The sequence below is a fragment of the Theropithecus gelada genome, chromosome 6 (assembly GCF_003255815.1).
Source record: "Theropithecus gelada isolate Dixy chromosome 6, Tgel_1.0, whole genome shotgun sequence".
Taxonomy (NCBI): Eukaryota; Metazoa; Chordata; class Mammalia; order Primates; family Cercopithecidae; genus Theropithecus; species Theropithecus gelada.
Genome location: NC_037673.1, coordinates 64,289,141 through 64,311,506, shown reverse-complemented (window position 1 = coordinate 64,311,506; position 22,366 = coordinate 64,289,141). Strand labels below are relative to the sequence as shown.

The window sequence follows — 22,366 nt, the reverse complement described above, 5'->3', positions numbered from 1 at the left end:
GGAACAACAACAACAACAACAACAAACCCATCCCAATCTTCATTCAGATCCTACACTAACCTCCAGCAGACGTATACCTTTCTAGGTGGATGTTAGGTAGAAGATAGTAACATATGCCCATCACTACCATGGGGCTGACTAAGGACAAATTAGACTGAGGGGATAACTTCAGTACTGCTACTAATATTGGAAAACGCTACACATAAAACTGTTTAACTGTTTTAGACTGAGGCAGATGGTGAGGGTGAAAGCAATATGCACATGAATTTTTCTAGTGAAACGTTTAAAATCTATAGGAAAAGAACTGCTCACCTTTAAAATAACTTTTAAAAATCTGACTCTAACACATGATCATGGCAGAGGATCTGCAAAATACATTAAAGTATAAAAATGAAATTGGTAACCCTACTAATGTAATATTGTAGTGTCTTTTTTTACAGTGTACACATGTATACACAAATATACTTTCAAATTAGATCACAAACCATACTCAGTTTTGTGTCCTGCTCTTTATAATTAGATTATAATTACAATCTTCCTATGCTATTAAATATTTTTCTAAAATAGCAGAAGAAGCAAAAGGAGCCAACAAGAACAGAAATACAGAAGATGTATTTAAAATATACATTTTAAATAGCTACAAATTATTCCATTATACAGATGGACTACAATTTAACCATCACTCTTCTTAGTATTTAATGTTTAGGGTGTTTCCAATTTTGTACTATTACATATTAATGCTGCAATTAACACCCTAAAATATACATTTGAGTACTTTTCTGATTATTTCCTTAAATTATATTTCCTAAAATGCAAATAATAGTTCAAGTGATGTGAACTATTTTTAGGGTTCTTGACATAAAATATCAAGCTGCTCTCTTAAAACTATTGTAAATTTACATTAATGTAGTGAAAATATCCATTTCAGTATACCATCATCAGAAATGAATATTACCATGTTTGCTGTTTAATATTTGCAAATCAGGTGAAAACTGATGTCTCATCATTTTGATGTACGTTTATTTGATTAATGAGAGGTCTGAACTTTTCATCTGTTTATCTGTCATTTCTATTTCTTTTGTGAGATGTCCGTTCATGTCATTTGCCTATTTATTTAGTGGGGTAATATTTTCATACGTTCATTAAAAAAAGCTCTTTATGACTTAACAATATTGATCTTCTGCCCATTATACTTCTCGTAGATATGTCCTAAGTTATTTGTTAGTATATTAATTTTGTTCACAGTATTTCTTAACTTACAGAATTTTAAACTTCTATTATAAATCTTTTCCTTTCAGTGATTTCTTCTACTTTTTCATACTCAGAAATTATTTCTCCATCCTAAATACAGTAAATGTTCAACTATATATTAATTTTACTTTTTAGCATTTAATTTTTACAGGTAATTTAAAAGCCATATGAGAATCATTTTAGTATACAGTATGAAAGAAGCTCACCTTAAGTATTTTTCATATACTTTTCCCAGTACCATTTGTTGATTAAACTATTTCCTTTGCAGTGGTTTGTGATGTTTTCTTCAACATATCTTCATCCATTCCTTCCAGTTCTTATTCATATATGAATGCTTGTATTGTCACTTTCTGATATGTGTTAATCTCAGGTAGGTCAGGTCCAACTCACTGATTTATTTGGCTAATTTTATCTACTGAGTTTTCTAGATGTACCCTGGAGTCATTACATCAAGTTACCACTGTAAGCATTTGTCATCTTTATGGTCCCCCAGTTATCTTCTAAGCAACCTCCCTATGTAAGAGGAATTTCCCATATCATGAGCTGAGTCCTGCCTCTGCAGGGCTGATGCCACCACCCACTTTTCCAACTTTGCTTGCAGTTAGAATACAGGCTAGGCTTTTTTTGAGTTTTTAAGCTAAACTCAACTTTGGCTTGAAACAACGCAATAAGAAGAAGACTACCAAAGAAATAAATTTTGGTGACAAAAGTGGCAGCAGAGTCATTCCTTTTGGGGAGCATCAGTGTCAAGAGTTTCTGCACCCCAGAGATCAGAAGCAGCAGGAGCTGGACCTGCTCTGGCACAGTGCCATGGTGTGGACTGGGTGTTCTTTTAGGGTATTTGGCCTGCAATGCTCACTCTCTGATACTACTACTAATTCTGTGAGCTACCTAATATAATTTAATAAATTCCTCCTCTGTTTAAACTAGACAGAGTGCATTCAGTATTTGCAATAAAGAAAACAGTTAACCACACATATACATACTCATGAAAAGTCTAATTGAAAGTACATCAGAACTATAATTTGGGGAAAATAACAATATTTAGCCTTTTCTCCAATGAACAGGACATATGTTTCCATTATTCATAACAGTTTAGTTTTCAAATAAAGTTTGTTGTGTTTTCACAGCAATCCCTTTTAAGTCTTCTGGTTATTTCAAAGCATGGTATTTTCTGCCCTTTGGGAGGGTGGGCAGTGGGGGTGGGGTTATGGGAAAAGGGCATGGAATGCTGTCACAGAATATCATCCCTTTCTCCTACTATCATTTCTAACTTGTCACAGTTGGTAATATACAACAGCATTAACTTCTATATATCCATCTTGTATACAACCTACTTCATTATTAATTTTAAAACTTATTCACTGTATTCTCTTGGATTTTCTAGGTTCTTTATGTCATATGAACATAACAAATTTTACCATCTTTGAATTATACATTTTGTTTCCATTTTATATATTATCTGACTGCAAAGAATGTGTAGAATAAAGTGTTATATTAATGGAGAAAGATTTTAACAGAATGCTTCTGGTATTTCACTAAAGTAAGACATTGGCCATTAGTCTAAATTAGATGTCTTTCTACATTATGGATTTCTCAATTCATTCTCATTTTCTAAATAATTTTTAGCAGAAATGGATGTTTAATTTTATCAAGGGCTTTTTCAATGTCTATTCAGATGAACATTTGACACGCTGCTATGATGTATTAACAGTATTTATAATATTAAACTAATCAGCACTCTTATAATCCCAAAAATTCACAGTAAATAATTCTTACACTGTTCTACCAAATCATAACATTTATATTTCAAAGTAAAGTTGATAATTTTCTTATTCCTTGCTGGTTATTTTTCTTTTTCTTCAGTAACATAAAAGGAAATAATTGCTTTTCATGCTAGTAAGTTTTATACCAAAATGTTTAAAAAACACACCTGCATGCATATTTTAATTAATGAGTTGAAAAGAAATACAATATTTATTCTTATTTCCTCCCCCATGCCTCAAAGTAAGTTAAGGAACTTCACACATGTGTGCTTTTGTGACCCTTGTCTCTGATCTTAGTTAATATGAGTTCTAGATCTATATGGCTATTAGTGGATTATCATTTATACTACATTTTAAATTATCTTTTTAAACTTTCATTTTCCTATCAATATTATAGTACTTTTATAACTCATCTTTCCAATTTAAGTTCATTTTAATTTTTCAGTCATCTTCTGTATATCCTTTTTTTTTTTTTTTTTTTTGGAGATGGAGTCTCGCTCTGTTTCCCAGGCTGGAGTACAGCAGCATGATCTCGGCTCACTGCAACCTCCGCCTCCTGGGTTCAAGCAATTCTCCTGCCTCAGTCTCCTGGGTAGCTGGGGCTACAGGTGCATGCCACCACGCCAGGCTAATTTTTGTATTTTTAGTAGAGACGGCGTTTTGCCATATTGGTCAGGCTGGTCGTGAACTCCTGACCTCAGGTGGTCCACCCACCTTGGTCTTCCAAAGTGCTGGGATTACAGGCATGAGTCACTGCGCCCAGCCATCTTCTGTATATCTTTAAGTGACTTTTCCAGGAAAGATCCATGGACTGTTATTTTGTGTGTTCTTAAATATATGATTTTATCTATCTACCTACCTCCCTCCCTACTTACCTACATCTTCTTAGCAAATAGAGTTCTCTGGCCATTACATCATTATCTAGCAGTGAAAGGTATGACTGAGGTCAGCATGCATTTTATTCCTTTGTTAGCAATTATTTTATTTTTTATCCTGTTCAGATAATTTCAGTTGTTTGTAGGTCTCTTGCCTTCTTTGCTTAAAAATTTAAAAGTCACAAGACTATCTCTAGAGCAGAGTTTTGTTTGTTTCCACTATTTGTACCCATTTTACTGTTTTCTGACTTATAAAAGTCTTCATTGATACTATTTTTGATCATTGATTTTGTTTCATTAATCTGGCTCCCCGACCAAAAAAGGCATATTATTACAGATTAATAAATGAATCTCCAATTTATCTGATGTGGGATGTTTAATACTGGAAAGTATAGTTTCTTAAATCTCCTGCAGAAAGATAATACTGTTGGGAGGGCAACGGATGGCTCTGATCAGCACAAAATGCGACTTCTTTGTGGTGTGGGGTTAGGTGGTGACTGCCAACTATTCTGATTGTGGGGACAGGTATATAGTCTCTGATATTAGGGTACGTAGTCCAGGAAGGTGAAATCTACCTTCTGTCTCCTGCCTATCTCACTATCATACTGTTTCTGTGGTCTAGCCATGAGCTGATTACTGACACGAGATTTTATATTGACACAGGTAACAGGATTCATTCCTACTCAAGATATGAATGATCATTAGTATGTTCTTAGTTTCCAGTATTATAGTAGTTTTATAAATAAGGGGTGGTGGCAGATGTTATGGGTATTTTAATAAAAAGCAGAATGCATGATTAGCTATCAAACATAAACTCACAAGTCAACTGCTCATTCTGAAGTATATAAAGGTCAGCAACTTAAATTTAGATATTGTAACTTCTACCCTGCTAGTAAAGACAATTTCAGGAAATGAATGGTAAGTAGGATTCAGGTTAGATAGGCACACTGCACTCATGACAGAAACAGTTAAAGCCCACATCACTAGAAGAAATGAACATCCCTCATTTTTGTCAACAATAAAAACAGTAGGATGAAATGAAACAGCTTCACAGGACCACTGACAGGGCAGACCGATACTGCTTATGTGAAATGTGTTGTCAGGGGAGGTATGTACATCTCTTGATGTTAAAAGTCTGCCTATGTCTCCAGAGAAGGGAGAAAAATTTGCATTTGGTCCCTCTCTTTTGGAAATCAAAACTGTCAAATGAAATGATAAGCTTAAAACTCACATTTCCTACTGAAATAATGGCATAAGAGCACCAAATGTGAACCAATTCACCTATTTTTTTTTCTTTCAATTTCAAGGATGCTAGAATGTGTTCATTCCCAAGCCACATTACTGATCCCACAAGGAAGTGGGCTTTTTTATTTTTTTTTTACCAATTAAGGAACTTGTTTCATTTCCTGCATTTGGCCTATTTAAGATGATTTGCATCTCTAAACACTGAAGTAGGGCATGTTCTTTTGCTGAGGAACACACACACACACACACACACTCACACATTTTCTCTCTCTCAAAGCCTTCAAAACTACGTTCATTCCTTCAGACACTGGCCGGTCACTCTGGTAACTATTGGAGAACTTCCAGTACATTCCCACATGTGCAAAAATAGGCTTTAGGCCTAATTGTTCCAGCAGATAGATATAATTACCACAAACTGGGATGTGTTGCTTCTCCAGATAAACAAGGGAATGCCTGGCCTTCAAAGTTCCTGGGAGGCACGGTCCACAGGATAACCTGTTTTCCTCTCAAAGTTCCTTCCAAAGGGCACATCCATCCTCAGATGCTAATGAAATGTGGAGTACATATCCAGAACATGCTGGGGGTCACTTGGACATGCCCTCACATCTTATGTCTGTTGGGCCCAACCTGCTAACCCATTCTCTTCTCTTTAATATTTTAGATGCTGAGAGTATCATTTGTCATCAGACCTGGAATATTAAAAGCATGCCTCCAATAGAGAACACAAGGCAGATACAAATTAATCCTGAGAACACAGGGTGAAAGAAAATCTTCTTTAAAGGCAAAAAGTAGAAATATGAAGGTACAGCCTTAGAAGGAATATTAAAAAATTATATATATATGTATATGTATATATATCTCCAATCTCTTCCTTTAACAGAAAAGGAAATTAAAGCCAAGTTAAGAGAATTGTTCAAAGTCATATTTGATTGTTAGCAGACCATGATAAAACTTTAAGAAAATTAACGTGAAATATAACTTCTTTACATCCAAGGATAAAAGATGAGCAGAGTCCAAGTAATTAAATGCCAGTCTCTCTGTTCATCAACATCTGATACTTTAATACACAGACCACTTTAGAATGCTCATGCTTTGGGGACGTCCTTAGGTGTACGTGTATCAGCGACTCTCCACCAATGAGAAGGGTGTCAGCAGGAGGGTCAGCAGAATACTTAGGAAATGCACGGTTTTTATTATAATGGTTAGTAAGTTTTCCTCTCTCAGCCCACGTGTTTCTCAGGTAGGTGCCATCTCCTGCTGACTATTCTTGACTTGATTTAGTTGCATGGGACCTGTTAGCTTACTATTATCTTGCTTATCTCTTGACTACTATTTTAATGTACCACAGCAATATAATTCATTTCTAAAATAATACTAGAATTTTTTTCTATACTTAAAACATCCCATAAATGATAACTATCACAACAAAATGCCTGTAAACAAAAAAAAAAATGCCTGTATTTCTTTTTGGAAAAGTGAGGTTTCTTCCCACCCCACCACCACTATCTATTTAAATGGGAGACCCAAGTTCTTTGACAGATAGTGTGGTTTGGCTACGTCCCCACCCAAAATCTCATTTTGAATTGTATTTCCTATAATCTCCACGTGTTGTGGGAGGGACCCAGGGGAAAGTGATTGGATTCCGTGCTATTCTCAGGATAGGAAGTGAGTCTCACAAGATCTGATGGCCTTATAATCATCTGGCATTTCCCCTGCTTGCTCTCAGTCTTTCCTGCCGCCCTGGGAATAAGATGCCTTTCTTCCCCTTCACCTTCTGCCATGATTGTAAGTTTCCTGAGGCCTTCCCAATCATGTAGAACTGTGAGTCAATTAAACTTCTTTCCTTTATAAACTACCCAGTCTTGAGTATTTCTTCATAGCAGCATGAGAGCAGACTAATATAACAGAATAGGACAGATGAAACATAAATGAAGAAAACCATTCATCCAAACACTGTGTTCAGGACCCAGAGAGAAGAGTGAATCAAGGCTCACGCTCACTCTGGAGATGTCCCAGGTCTTTCCTGATTCTTCTAGAAGGCATCTTCAGGGACAGATTCCAGGGCCTCACTGGGAGGAGTGCAAGATGCAGAGATCTGGGGAGCAGGGCTCCAGAGCTGGCTCAGACACCAGCAAGTCACAGGATCCTGGACACTAGGTGCACTGGGTCTCTTGTTTCCTAGAATGGTTTCAAGCCCACGTGTATGTGTATGTATACCGATTCTATAGCTCAAACAAAAGATTACTCCTTAGTCCAAATGGTTGAGCTTCTCTGGTTGAATGAGGCAAAGGTGGGGTAGAGGCTGTGAATCCCACTACCAGATCACCCTTGCCACTCCCTATCCCTGAGGCAGCCTCTCTGGAACTGCCGTGGTTCTGATCCACTGGAGTTGATTTTTTTTTTAATGCCATTAATTTCCCAAATCAGCTCTCAACGAGAGTAACTGTACTAGCAAAGGGACCTCCAAAGGTTGGTATACAAAATGAAAATATCACAGACTACTGAAAGTGTGTCCCAGCAGACACTGTTACATGGATGACACATGCCTTTGTCAATAATCCACTTGGAGATGCCAATAAGCCTGTGTCCTAATTTGTTTTGTATTTACACACTATGATGTCCTATCATTTCTAGCTATAAATTTCTAGCTATAAATTCAGATTGGTTGTAACAATCCTTTGGTAGTTTCTAAAAACTTGACACTGTTGCTGTACTTTATAATACTGAGAATACTTTCCCATTTAAACAATCATATGAGATTCCAAGAGCAAGTTTGACTACTTCCATTTGATAGATGAGGAGGTTGAGACCCAGAGAGTGAACTGCCCAAAGTAGCACTGCTACTAACTGGGAGGGCTAGGTAAAGACCAGATCTTTTACCCTGAGGTCCAGTATTTATTATGTACACCATTTAGTGTATCATTAATTGTCAGCCATCTCAAAATCAAAGGGGTTCGGGTAGCAGAATTTCTGAGTTACATAGTAGATGGGGGTTTCTACACTAAAGTCTAGTCCTCAATGTCTGGGAGGAACAAAAGTGTGACAGGTTCTGTAGCCTCCTGCAATAGTTCCTTCCTCGTTCATCTCACTGACATCATCAGGTCATCATGATGTCACTGGGTACAAAGTTCCTGGAAGTTTAACACAACTAGCTATTGTTTCAGCTAGGGAGAACATACTTGAGAGGTACTTAGATATGTGTAAAGTTATTTTGGTGCCTATACAATACATTCTTGATGCTTATTAAATGTCATTTGCAGCAAGCATTAAAGAGCATTTCCTGTGGATACAATCTCTGGCTTCTAAGGCCTCAAAAATCTAAGTAAGGAAATAATGGAAAGCCCAACAACACAAACACAAGACAATAAAAGGCCAACACTTGAAAGAACATTTTTCTTGGATTAAGCTGAGTAACTAATCAGAGTTGATCGCAAAGATTCATGAATAATGCTAGCCACCACAACATTACCTATAAGAACAAAAATACTGGGAACAGCCAGAATGTCCATTAGCGGGAGGCAATTATGGCACTTTCATAAAATATAGTATTTTGTATCTTTTGAAACCAACTATTGGAGAAAAAAGATATTTAATGACATATAAAAACAGTCAAAACATAACACTGAAAGAAAATGATATAGACATAAAATTATATTTACAATCATACATTTATACATGTATATACAAATGTATATATATAAATCATGTTTATATATAGAAATTTATGTAAACATGTTATAACTATTATAATGTAGATATATAAAATACCTAGACATACATTCAAATGTTAAGTAGTTAATTCTGAGTAATGGATAAGAATATAGATTTATATTTACTTATTTCTATTTTCTTTTATCTGTATGTTTCTTTTAAGGGGAACAATATAGATGATTTTTCAATTCTTCTTTGTTCTTGTATCTTCCAAGTTTTCTATACTGAATATATACAGCTTTTGTAAACAGAAGAAGTTTTTAAAAATATTTTTAAAAACATCTAAAATAGCTCAGATTTTTTTCCATCAAAATTCATCTCTCCCCCCTAAAACTACATGACTGTTCTTGTATTTACACACTTCTAAATTGTATCCACCTCTCTCCTCCCTTGACTAGGGAAACCAAAATATGCTACCAACTTCAGTACAGACTGTTGATGGGCTCCTCCTCCCCAGGGTTGAACCCTCTAAACTTCTGGGTTACCACAGTGTGTGCACACCTAAACACTTCATGACAAGCTCTGCAATTACCCACTGTTACTCCAAACATGAAAGCTTAGAACTTGAAAGTCTGCAGTTTACATGGCTTTTGTAGAGAAGTACTCACACATTGCTGCAGTCAATTTCAAAAATCTGCATTAAAGCATCATAAAGTTGAAGCTGCAATTATGCCAGAATGAATAAGTTCAAAGAAGAGACATCATTCCTGTATATGATATTTAAATGTGCCAAAAAAAGAAAATGCTTTTTAGCATATATACTTGATTTTAAGATACAGACTTTTTTTTTTTTTTTTTTTTTTTTTTTTTTTTTTTGAGACGGAGTCTCGCGCTGTGTCACCCAGGCTGGAGTGCAGTGGCGCGATCTCGGCTCACTGCAAGCTCCGCCTCCCAGGTTCAGGCCATTCTCCTGCCTCAGCCTCCGAGTAGCTGGGACTACAGGCGCCCGCCACCACGCCCGGCTAGTTTTTTTTTTTTTTGTATTTTTAGTAGAGACGGGGTTTCACCATGTTAGCCAGGATGGTCTCGATCTCCTGACCTCGTGATCCGCCCGCCTCGGCCTCCCAAAGTGCTGGGATTACAGGCTTGAGCCACCGCGCCCGGCCAAGATACAGACTTTTAAACTTCCCTTACTGGTTGCCTGATGGGTACAGGCCACTGTGGCTGTGTTGGGCATTCAGCCTTCTGTCTATGGCAGTGAGCACTTAATGAAGACAGCTGGCTGATCCCCACGCTAACAGGGCCCCTGCCTCAAGTCCTTTTGTTTCTGTGGAACAGTTAAGTTTGCCTGTGATACAAATCCACACTCTCTCACCAGCTAATGACAGGAGGAAGACAGTCTCTATTTACACACAGCTGAGGATTTCTAACTCAAATTCAGAGATAAACCTGAGAGTAAACTTCTGACGAGTGAGCTAGGAACAGAAAAGCCAAAGCCACAGAAATCACTGTGACGGTCACTGAAACTGTCCCGACAGAGACCACCATGTTTGCAAAACCACAAGAGTGAGAGGTGACTTAGTTAGAATTTTAAATGTACCTTTTACTTTCTAGGTGGTCGCTGATCATACCTTAGAACAAAAGCAATCCTAGAGACAAGGCAATTTCTCATTTTCAACTAGCAGATGAGAAAATTATTTTTCCCAGTTTGAATACATAAACTTTGAGGGACTTAGAATATATATACTAATACATTGTTATTTATACTATTTATTTAGACATTTTAAGCAATAAAATATGTAATTACATGCTGCACCAGATTTAAATCTGAAAACATCAAATACAAAAATGGACAAAGCAGATAAACCAATTATTTTAATTTCCAATTGTATTTTTTTTTTTTTTACAAAATTTGTTATTAAAAAGATTATCCTATCTCAGTAACTTTCAAGAAGTTGACTATTTTGAGACTCTAGTTTTTAAAGAGTTCTTCCCCTCTCTAAAATTTATAAGAATCTCTTCTCATAGAAAAAGTAACCTCAAGAATTCCCAATGTCAATTTTCTGTCAAAAATAGAAAGTTTTAGGCCAGGCGCGGTGGCTCATGCCTGTAATCCCAGCACTTTGGGAGGCCGAGGCTGGCGGATCACAAAGTCAGGAGATCAAGACCATCCTGTGAATGGTGAAACTCTGTCTCTACTAAAAATACAAAAAATTAGCCAGACGTGGTGGCGGGCGCTTGTAGTCCCAGCTACTTGGGAGGCTGAGGCAGGAGAATGGTGTGAACCCAGGAGGTGGAGCTTGCAGTGAGCCAAGAGTGCACCACTGCACTCTAGACTGGGTGACAGAGCGAGACACCATTTCAAAAAACAAAAACAAAAACAAAAACAAAGTTTTAGATTTCCTTGCTTTAGGTGAAGCACTGCCCTGTTTGGTTGCTTTGTGGACTTGGGAGGTTGTATATCAGTCTCACTTTGGTAACTAAATTATGGAATAGTTTGAAAGGCAACAGCCTCCATTCAGCTTAGCAATGGTTGAAATGGATTATATTATGGACAAGGCAAATAAAAGATTTGCTAAAACTACTTTCAAAATAAAGTAATTAAGATAATGTATGATGTATGGGGCTTTGTAGGCACTTCAGTGTTAAGGAAGACTCCCTCTTTTGGGGGAAGTAATGCTTGACTTGCATTAGGGCACATGCTGAATTTTGGTCCTAAGAGGCAAATGAGGCTTTGGCCATTTATCTATAAACAATTATTTATTATTTCAGTGAACATCTGTGAAGCGCCTGATAGGGCTGGCTGACTTGATGTTAAGATGGATGCCTCCCTCATTCTGGGCACCTGTCTGCTTTTGGATTCTATGGACTGCATTCTCCACCTTCCCTCTGCCTCTCACGTTTCTGCTTCTCAGTCTCCTGCTGGCCATGTGTCCTCTCAGGACCTTAAAATGTTAGCATTGTAGAGCCAGGCTTCGGCTTCTTCTCACTCCAACTCTCCCTTCAATGATTTCCTCCCCTCTCATGGTTTTAAATACCATCAGTGAATTAATGGCTTCCAACTGACATCGCCAATACAGAGACAACCTCTGAGTTTCAGACCTATGTAACAACAACTGCCTATTTACATCACTTGGATGTCATGAGCAAGTTGGCCCAATATGCAGCAAAGTGAACTCTTAAGTATGACCTCTGATTCATTTTTCTTATTTCTTCCATCTTGAGAAATGCCCCGTCTAGTCTTCCATATTCTCAGCAAGCTGGAAGTCACCTTTGATCAACTCTCTCTCACCCCACACCCAATATTTCTTTAAGGATTGTCAATTCTAACATGGAAAATATGTAATTAAGATCCAGCTGGGACTTCAGCAGCCAACCCTAGCTAAACAAAGTCCCCAGTGGATACATAAATACAACAAAAATGCTGCAAAATTTTGATTAAAAAGCAAAATTAAACAGAATGAAAAACCTGCCCTATGGGTGGCTGCCCAGGATGACTCATGTTCTTACAGAAATAAAAAGAAGTTGCTACCACTTTTGTTAACATGGAGGAGCTTTAAAATTAAATGTAGGCATCAGTTTCCAACAGCTTTGATTTATAATAAAGGAGAGGATAAAAATCTAAATCAAAGACCATTCAGATTAAATTCTCTTATACCCAGAGATTAGGGAAATATGAACAATGTCATTGAATTATTATTAGGAATAGATTATACATCAACATTACCGACTTCTTAAGGGCCAAAATGATAAATGAAGGGCACAGGGCAGATGGATCTGCATAAAGGAATTAACAAAGACTAACGATGTTGGTATATACACCCGATTATTGACTCAACACAAAGCAGTACCCCAGACTAGGAAAACACATTGACTGACGTCAGTCCATCTGATTTTATCATTCTTTTCCCTAAGCAGGAAGGGCAAGATGTGTCATTACTTAAGTAACAATTGGCAATTACACAAAGGCTAAGGACAAAAAAAAAAAAAAAAAGTGAGAGCAGCATTGAACATAAACATGGTATTCTCCCTAATGCAGAGAAACTTATTAATGAAATGACTTGAAATCACAGAATAGATGCACTGTGAAATGATATAGCTTGGACATACACACTATAAGAAATCTGATCTTGGGACTCAGTGGAAAAGGTTTTAATAAAATTAGATGATTCCAAGGTGATGCTCTACCCATGGCTGACTAAAGGAATCACCTGGATAAAGTTTAGCCACATAATTTGCCTATTTTACCAATATAAAATGACACTCTACAAGGAGGACAGCAAGGTGCTCTAAATTGAAGATAAGGTTTTACAAGTTGATTTTGTTGAGACTGACATAAATTTTTTTAAAAAAGGAAATGTATGATGTCAGAAATCCCTTTGAAAAAAACAAAAAAGAAAGTTAATATTATTTTAAAGAAACAGTGGTTATGTGGGGCACCAGGAAACTTAATTCCTATTAAGGCTAACAATTAATTTGCTACGTCTCTGTGAGCACATAATTTTCCTTTGTCCTATTCCCCAAATTTAAAGAGGCAAGGGAACTATTTGTCTTGTGCTATCATGTCTATGCAGCCAAAGGAGGTCATTGCCTTGCTGAATGAACATTTTTATTAAAGATCTATAAAGCAGGTTCAACCATTTGGGAAATAATATTTCAAGCATGGAAAATCTGCTGAAGGCTTCTGAATGAAAGTCACAAAATAAACACAACAAAGGCAATATTTCACTCAGGGCCATGTCTCCAGTCTCACTTTTTTTTTTTTCTTTTTTCTTTTTTTTTTGAGACAGTCTCGCTCTGTCACCCAGGCTGGAGTGCAGTGGCATGATCTTGACCCACTGCAGCCTCCACCTCCTGGGTTCAAGCAATTCTCCTGCCTCAGCCTCCTGAGTAGCTGGGACTACAGGCGTGCACCACCACACCGGCTAATTTTTGTATTTTTAGTAGAGACAGGGTTTCACCATGTTGGCCAGGATGATCTGGATCTCCCGACCCCATGATCCACTCGCCTCAGCCTCCCAAAGTGCTGGGATCACAGGCGTGAGCCACTGTGCCCAGCCCAGCCTCATCTTATAAAGAGAATTTTTTCACTGGCACCTGAAGATCATTCATCTCTAATGACTAAACTGTTCTCACCAGCAACCTAAAATTCACAAATAATAGCCTCTCCTTTGAGCACTGCATGAAAATCTGATGGTCCCACAAATACCTGAGCGGAAAGGTGTGTGTGTAAGTCAACTCCAGGAGTCTGGGGAGGTGAAAAACGGTTGTAACGCCCATTTGGCTTACAGACAGCCTTGCATTGTAGGCTCACCAATACAGTTTAGAAAGAATTCAGATTTTTTTTTTTTTTTGCCCTATACTGACAGACTAAGAGTATGAAAAGGTAAAGAAACGCGTCACTGATAAACTTGTCAAGCAGAAAGAGGGAGGGGAAGCAATGAGATCAGAGCAGGTGATGCTGAGAGCAAGACCAGTCTTGTTAAAAAAGCAAAACTCTATACAACTATACATAACAACAAACATGGAAGAAATCAGAAAAAAAAAAAAAGATTGACAGATTGGACCACACACACGCACAATATGAGAAATAAGAAAAATAATAACTTCTATTAGTTTAAAAAAAAAAAAAAGGGAAACAGCAAACTGAAAAAGGATACTGGTGAGATTATAAAAGATTAATATCAATTCTCACGTCTTATAAACCAATGAAATAAAAATTAAACAAAAGAGAGGGACTGAGGATAAAAATAAAGGTAAATAATAAAAGGAGACACTAACGGTTAATGAGTATGGAAAACGTCTAAATCCCATAGAAATAAAACATGTACATTACAAATACTAAGATATTATATTTGGCTTGTATTGATGGACTCTTAAACACTGTACTATTTGGTGATGATAAGGGGAGAATAAAAGTTTCAGCATAGGCATTTCAGTCACATGTTCAGATGGACAGACACACACACACACACAGGGAGTACATACAGGAAAAAAGACTGAAGAGATACAATAAACTGGTAACAGGGGTTATCTCTGAGTAATAGGTTGATAGAAGATTTATATTTCCCAGATGATTTCTCGTATTTCTTACAAATTATTAGCTTTACTGTTATAATCAGACACTCATGCTTTTAAAGCAAACCAAGCCTTGAAGATTTAGAGTCATGGCAACATAGCCTACAAAATCTCTAGAAATTTTAAAATGAAACAGTCATATGCATATTAGTAAACAGATAAGTGCTTGGTTGGCATTGTGTGCCAAAATTTCAGGTTTTACTAAATCCCTTACGGCCCAACTACACATCTTCCAAGGTTAAAGTCCTGGGGCAGTAGAATGTTACAAACTTTCATGCTGATATCAAGGATGGCACTGGGTTATATCAGTGATACTCCCAGGAGTATCTCCGGCACACTGGAATATCTACTTACCCCGTTCTACCCCAGACTGTCTTCTCTGAATTCACTAGTCCGCCTTGTTTATTTTTCCCTATCTACCTTATTGCCAGACTATTAACTTTCAATTCTTTGCATTAACATGCCTGTTTATAAAACCATTGCCTTTATCACCATCCAATTTAGTATCTCATCTAATGAATGAGTTGCAAGATTGAGGGGAGTGGAACTGATATAGCTGAAGTGCAAGGTGAGCAAGTTGCAAACAATTCTCAAGTGTGGCTCAAAAAGAGAGACTCTAAATCAAAAAGAGAAAGGTCCTTAAGAGGTTTCGGAGATAATGAAGATACTATGTTTAAAAATGTACATGATGTCATATAGTTTCTCCTTGGAAACCCTCTAAGTTACAAGCTGAGTTTTATTTGTTAAGTCAAAGCCCCATGGGTGATTGTGGGATGGGAGGCAGAGAAGATAATGAAAGGATGTGCATTAAAATGTTCATGTGATTCATTTTGAAGAGTGGGATTCGGAATGTTGTGTTTTGTTGCCTAAACCCCATGTGCCTACCCTAAACAAACAAGCAGAACACAGCTGCATAAGTACAGTGGTGACTAACCCTTAAGAAATGAAGTCTCTTTGTAACCTAAATCTATATATACACATAGACAGAGATTTAGGGATATTTCCTATCTTCAATAACTCCTAAAGTTGCCCAACAGAAAAGTGAAACTCCTTTCCATCCTTCCTTATAGAAACACTTTTAAAAATACATCAAAGTAGCCACCTGCAAATTCACAGTAAAACAACTTTTGAAGACACAGAAAATAGGTATTTTGGCCAACAGGGCTACATTTGCTACCTAAGCACTTTCAAAGCCTGTAGTCACTGTGTCTCAGTTATTTATCTCCTTTTCCTCTGTAGCTCATCCTCTTAAGTATCACTCTTAGAGCTCCCACTTCTACCCATCTAAATCAAAATACAATAAGAAGTGTTATTGTGGTAGGCAGAATTCTAACCATGATCTCCTCAAAATTCCAGTCCCCTAGTTATTCAATCAAAAATGAATACTACTATGAAGAGATTTTTAAGCTGTAATTGTCCAAAGACAGTGACCTTCAAGTATAGAGATTATCTGAGTGGGGCCTCACCCAACCAAGTGAGCCTTTAAAAAGCAAGAGTTTTCTCTGGTTGATGGAAGGAGGAGCAGTCAGATTTGAAGTGTGAGAATGACCGGATGTGCCCCTGCTGGCTACGAGATTGCAGAGGGCAGCCAGCCTCTAGGAGCTGAAAAGCAGCCTCTTGCTGATAGCCAGGGTGAAGGAGGGAACTCAGTTCTACAAAGGCAATGATCTAAATCTGTCCACAACTGCATGGACTTGGAAGTGAGTTCTTTCCCAGTCTCCAGATAAGAGCCCAGCTCAACCAACACCTTGATTTTGGCCTTATAATACCCTGAGCATTGAGAACCCAGGTGAGCCTGCCCAGACTTCTGCCCTGAAGAACTGTAAGATTAATAAATGCATGTTGTTTAAACCAGTAAATTATGAGTAATTTGTTACTCAGCAATAGAAAACTACTGCAGATATTATGTTGTTTTCTTATGGGTTTTATTTTTAGAGCCTTATTTTTATCAGAAAGGCACTATGTGCTAATTTCCCTACTTTCTTATTCCCTAAACACTTAACAGTTTATCCTTTCCTTTTCCACAAATTTCTATGACTATGCATGAATATACAAGTGTGCTTTCATCTGTATGTACACACTCTAAAACACAGATGCACATGAAATGACAACATGCAATGTTTTCACCTAATAATGTATCTTATTATCCTTCCAGTACTAGCACACAAAAGCCCACCTTGTTCTTTGCAACAACTATTTAGTGCTGGGTTATACCCCTGAATCATTATTTACTTAACTAGTCCATTATTGAAGAAAAATTAAAATAAGAAAACTGGTACCTTTCCATTTGCTAGGTACAAAAGCCATGTTATACTTAAAATTTTCTGTTATTTTATGAGAATATCAGTAAGATAAATTCCTTTACATGAATTTGCTGGGCAGAAGGGTAACACATTTGAAATATTCACCAATACTGAAAACCAGTAGCCAAAATGGTTACACTAATTCACATCAACCCTTAGATCACGGGAAAGGGACTGCTTTCCCACATCTTTGCTATCACTGAATTTTATCAATTAAAAAAGGTTTTGACCCCATGCTAGGTGAATGACACTATCTCTTTCACCTAGGGTGGAGTTCAGTGGCACCATTATAGCTCACGGCAGCCTTGATCTCCCCAGCTTAGGCGATCCTCCCACCTCAGCCTCCTGAGTAGCTGGGAACCACAGGCATGTGCCACCATGCCTGGGTAATTTTGAGAAACTTTGTAGAGATGAGGTCTCACTATGTCATCTAGGCTCAAACTCCTGGGCTCAAGCAATCCACCTGCCTCAGTCTCCCACAGTGCTGCAATAACAAGTGTGACCACTGTGCCTGGCCACTTTTTAAAATAATTGCAATGACATATCATTTCATGTTTTGTTGGCCATTTTTTCCTTATGTCATGCTATTTGCATCTTTTGCCCATTTTTCTATTGATGTGTTCAATATTTCATATCAATTTACACAATTTCTTCATGTAAACTGGCAATCAGTTATGGGCACAAACATTTTTTGTACTTTGATTTCGTCTGAGTTTGTTTTTGATATAGAAATTTTCATTGTAAGAGAGATACACTAGTCTTTTCCCTTTGGGACTTCTGGATTACTTTTCATGCTTAGAATCTTCCTGGACGTAGGAGCCTGTGATTTTCTATGCCTTTTCTTTCTTTTTATTTTTTTTTTAATTTCAATGAGACTGTCCTATTCACTGTTCTTTTAGGAATCTCTGGCTCCCCACAAACACTATTTTGTGAAGACACGCTCCGGAGCACTGTGTATGCCAGTATCCCTTTCTCCCCAGAGCACTCTCTACTGATACATTTGATAGGTACAAATGATGTGTCTGTGATGACTGGCCTGGTTCATGTAATCCCCACCTAAGAAAAGTAGAAAGTGCAGCTTCATCTTTTAGGTTAATAAGTGCTGAAAGATGGAGGTTCTTCCATCTCATTTTGATGCAGATGCCTAGAAAACCTCGCTGGCACTCTGTGTCCAACGCAGGATAGAGAACGTAGCAATAGAAAGGGTGAGGCAAAAGGAGTGGCCGATGAAGAGGCGCTGCATGTTATCAAGATGTGAGGCCTAGTCCTGTATCATATTCACATGTTCTTCCTTTTATACAGAAATAGGAATCTATCAGACAGTGATAAATGCCACTTCTCACAGAAAGTCTGACAGGCTTCTACTGCCTCTGAGAGAACAATAACCTGTTGGCTCCATAACATAAAGAAAAACAATGCTGAGTGAGGTGCGGTGGCTCATGCCTATAATCCCAGTACTTTGGGTGGCTGAGGCAGGAGGACTGCTTGAGCCCAGGAGTTTGAGACCAGCCTGGCCAACAGGGCGAAACCTTATCTCTACTAAAAATACAAAAAAAAAAAAAAAAAAAAAAATATTAGCCAGGCATGGTGGCATGGCCTATAATGCCAGCTACTCAGGAGGCTGAGGCACGAGAATCTCTTGAACCTGGGAGGCAGAAGTTGCGGTTAGCTGAGATTGTGCCACTGCACTCCAGCCTGGGCAAAAGAGGGAGATTTTGTCTCAAAAACAACAAAAACAAAACACTCTTAGAACCTGAATGACAGGCTTCCCTCTGCCCACTCCTCTGATTAAATTCTAAATTAATATTTAAGGAGAAAGAACTTAAGCTAAGTCTATGAGAGAAAAGAAAAATAATTAAAAGGATCATTAAAGTCTTAGCCACATGTTCTGTCTTCTCAATATTAGAAGTGAAGAAAATCACAGCTATAAAAGACTAATCAACAGGCACATAAAGGATGGTGAAATTGCTATAAATACTATAAAGAGGAGTGAAATTAAAAGCTTTAAATCACAGAATTATATACTAAAAAACAGAATCCATCGTTCACTTAGCATCTAGCATACACTACTGTGCTGGGTGCCAGAGTGATATCCCAAGTAAGGTATTTGGCATTTTTTGACCCTCTGTAGGATTTTAATGACAGTGGTGTAATATCAATCTCAAAAACAGAAATGGTAGTAATAGAAGTAATGTATTCTCATCATGTAGCCTTGGAAATATAATGTTACCACTGCTTACACCCACTCCCTAATTATATCCCTCTCATGCCCTCTCAGAGGTAACTACTATCATGAAATTGGTCTTTGACATTATCATGTTTTCCTTTAGGCTCTTATATCATAAAATTACATAAAATATAATACAATGAATGTATAGATTATAATCATATTGTAGGATAAATATATATCATGTATACATATGTGTGTATATATATCCCTGAACAAAATATTGTATGTAGCATATTAACTTCATATGAAAGGCTTACATAATATTCTTTTGTGACTTGCTTTTGTTGTTCAACAATATATTTGAGCTTCATACAAGCAAATCTGAGTAGTGTTCATTTGTTTTCTATGTGCACAGTGTGTTTTGGATATAACTATGCCACAATTCATTTATTCATTTTCCAAGTCATAGATCCTTAGGTTACTTCAAATGTTTAGCTATTACAGATGATGCTGCAATGAGTGGTCTAGAACTTGTCTTCATCTGTGTAAGAGCTTCTCCAACTCTAAGGTTTTACCTGGCAGAGGCCTTTCTAGATGTTAGTGGTCATTTTACAGTGTCATAATTTTATCTATTTATCTTTTACCTTTTTACTTTACCACCTTTAATTCCTTTAATTATTTCTACAGAGAAAATAAAATTTCACTCCAAAGGAGCAACTACTTTTCTCTCCTTCTTCTCCCCAGTGATATAACAGACAACTCCCAATCTGAACTTGAAATGCCCCTTGAGCTTAAGAACTGCTTTCTGGGTGAGAGTGATAGCCCTGCATGTAAATATGAAGTCAAGATCATCTGAGAACACATGAATGTCAAATTGAGAGTTTTCACAAGAGTACAGTGAAGTAGGGCTAAGAGCTCATTCTTCTAACCTTCATCCTTCACAATCCTGAAGATACCTTCCTATAACACAGATCCTCCTTAAAACCCTTAAAAGGGCTTCAAAGTCAAACTTCCTCCCACTTCCTGACCTTCCTCTGCCTTTCCATCCTTATGTTCTCTTAATGAAGTACACACATCCCACACTCTAGCCATACACTGAGAATTCCCTTCCTCTCACTCCATCTCTACCAGCCAACAAAGTCTTGCTCATCTTTCAACATCTTGAGCAAATGGCTCCTTTAAAGGCTTCCAGACTTTCTTTATTGGAATTAACCCTTCTCTTCTTTGCATCACCATGGATAGAACTTTGGAAAAAAAAAACAACAAACCAGCATATAAAGCAGTTATCATTGTCTAGTTTTTACAGTACTGCTCTAACCTTCCTTATAATTCTATAACGTACTTGAGGCCAAAGGCTTTGTCTCTTAAATCTTCATTGTCCCTAAAATGACCATCACAATATATTAGACAAGTTCAATTTTAGGGAGAAATATGCTGAACAGTTCTTAACATTAGTACTTTTCATATGAGTTATCATGTTTACATTTCCCAAGGATATTCCTAACATGAAAACCATGTCTTGTATCATCCAGGCATTTAGAAATGGAGAAAGAAATAATTAAAAAGGGACTCCATATAAAAACGAATTCTATATTTTAGAGTCCAAACAGTTAAACAGAAAGGATAAGATTTGGGCTAACATGTCGCAAAGAACAACTTAGGGATAAAACAACAGGAAAACAAAGATAACATGTGAAGACACACCAAATCTCAAAATGCATTAATTATTTTAAAAACCAACAAATAAAGAAATAAAACAAAACTCAAGAAATGGTAACCAATTACCTGCATGAGCAGAGAGAGGTGAGTGTGGTCGAGGCAATGCTGGTGACTGCCCATTGCCTATTAGGCTTTTCCGGTTGCTTGTTCGGCAACTATCAAAACGAAAGAAGAAACAACGTTTAAAAAGAATACAGCATCGATAATGTTCAAGCATGTTCCAGGTAGACATGGACCAGGTTGAACAACCTATCTGCTCGTGTTATTGTTAAAATTATTACAATTATGCATTCACTAATATTTGAGGGGTGGCTGCCTCTTGAATATCAGAAAATATAATGTATTCATAAAGCACAACACCATCAATATGCCTCACCACCAGTGGAGCAATAATCAAATACCTTCTTCCAGCGCTTGACTGCAAATATGCAACATGCCATACACACAAGTGATAAATTAAGGATTCAAATCAGCAAACCACAGGGAGCATCTTTGCTGACACAAAATTTCTAATACAAAATTACATGCAATGAAGCGCAATGACGTTAATCTTATAATGATGCACTAATTAAAAATCTAATTATTTAGACAAAATTTCTTATTTGTGCCTTTTGTCAACAGAATAGCTGATGCCTAAGATAAATGTATCTCACCACTCATTCATTTTTCATCTTGTATATGGCATTCACAAATTCTTTATTAAGGTAAATGTTCTGGAATCATAAAATCAGATCCCAGTGTATAAAAACAATAGTGATGGTCCTCTTTCACAAGCATGCTAGCTACTGGTTTGATCGTGAATACCCAGAGCTTAGAAATAAATTACTACACATGAGCACAGGGCAACAATTTGTTCCTGTTTCTGCTAGTAGGAAGTTATAAAATGGCTAATTTGATTTCAAAGTAACTTTCACAAGCCTTAAAGAATAAGACAAATATAAAACTGGCGGATGGTGAAGTGGATATTATCTCATTTTCATTTGCTTTTCTTCAAAATAGATTGGCACTTCATTCTCTATTAGCAATACAGTAGTCAGAGGAGGGTGATAAAACTCAGTAAGTTACCTCATTTAATTCACCTATAACAAGGTTCAGGGCTCTGTGCCTCTATCCTCCTACACTATGCTGCCATCAACCACCATTAAGAGTTTATTGCAATACCTTCTTAATGCAGGACAGACCTCTGTTATACCAGATTCCTGAAACAGGAATTTTCACTGGACTTCTAATTTAGGTACAGTGAGAAAACGTTTCTAAATATTCAAATAATACATTTCAAAACCAAACCCAATTTCTTTCACCAATACG

At 37.2% G+C, this 22,366-nt stretch overlaps 1 protein-coding gene across 5 annotated transcripts in view; it reads right to left on the bottom strand.

Annotated features, from left to right (window-relative positions):
• MAST4 (microtubule associated serine/threonine kinase family member 4) overlaps positions 1-22,366 on the bottom strand; it is a 576,259-nt gene that overhangs the window by 95,675 nt on the left and 458,218 nt on the right. For all 5 annotated transcript variants that reach the window (XM_025387801.1, XM_025387802.1, XM_025387804.1 and 2 more), the window contains one exon: positions 21,125-21,213. In XM_025387801.1, coding sequence (XP_025243586.1) covers positions 21,125-21,213 — 89 coding nt within the window. The remainder of the gene's footprint in view (positions 1-21,124; positions 21,214-22,366) is intronic.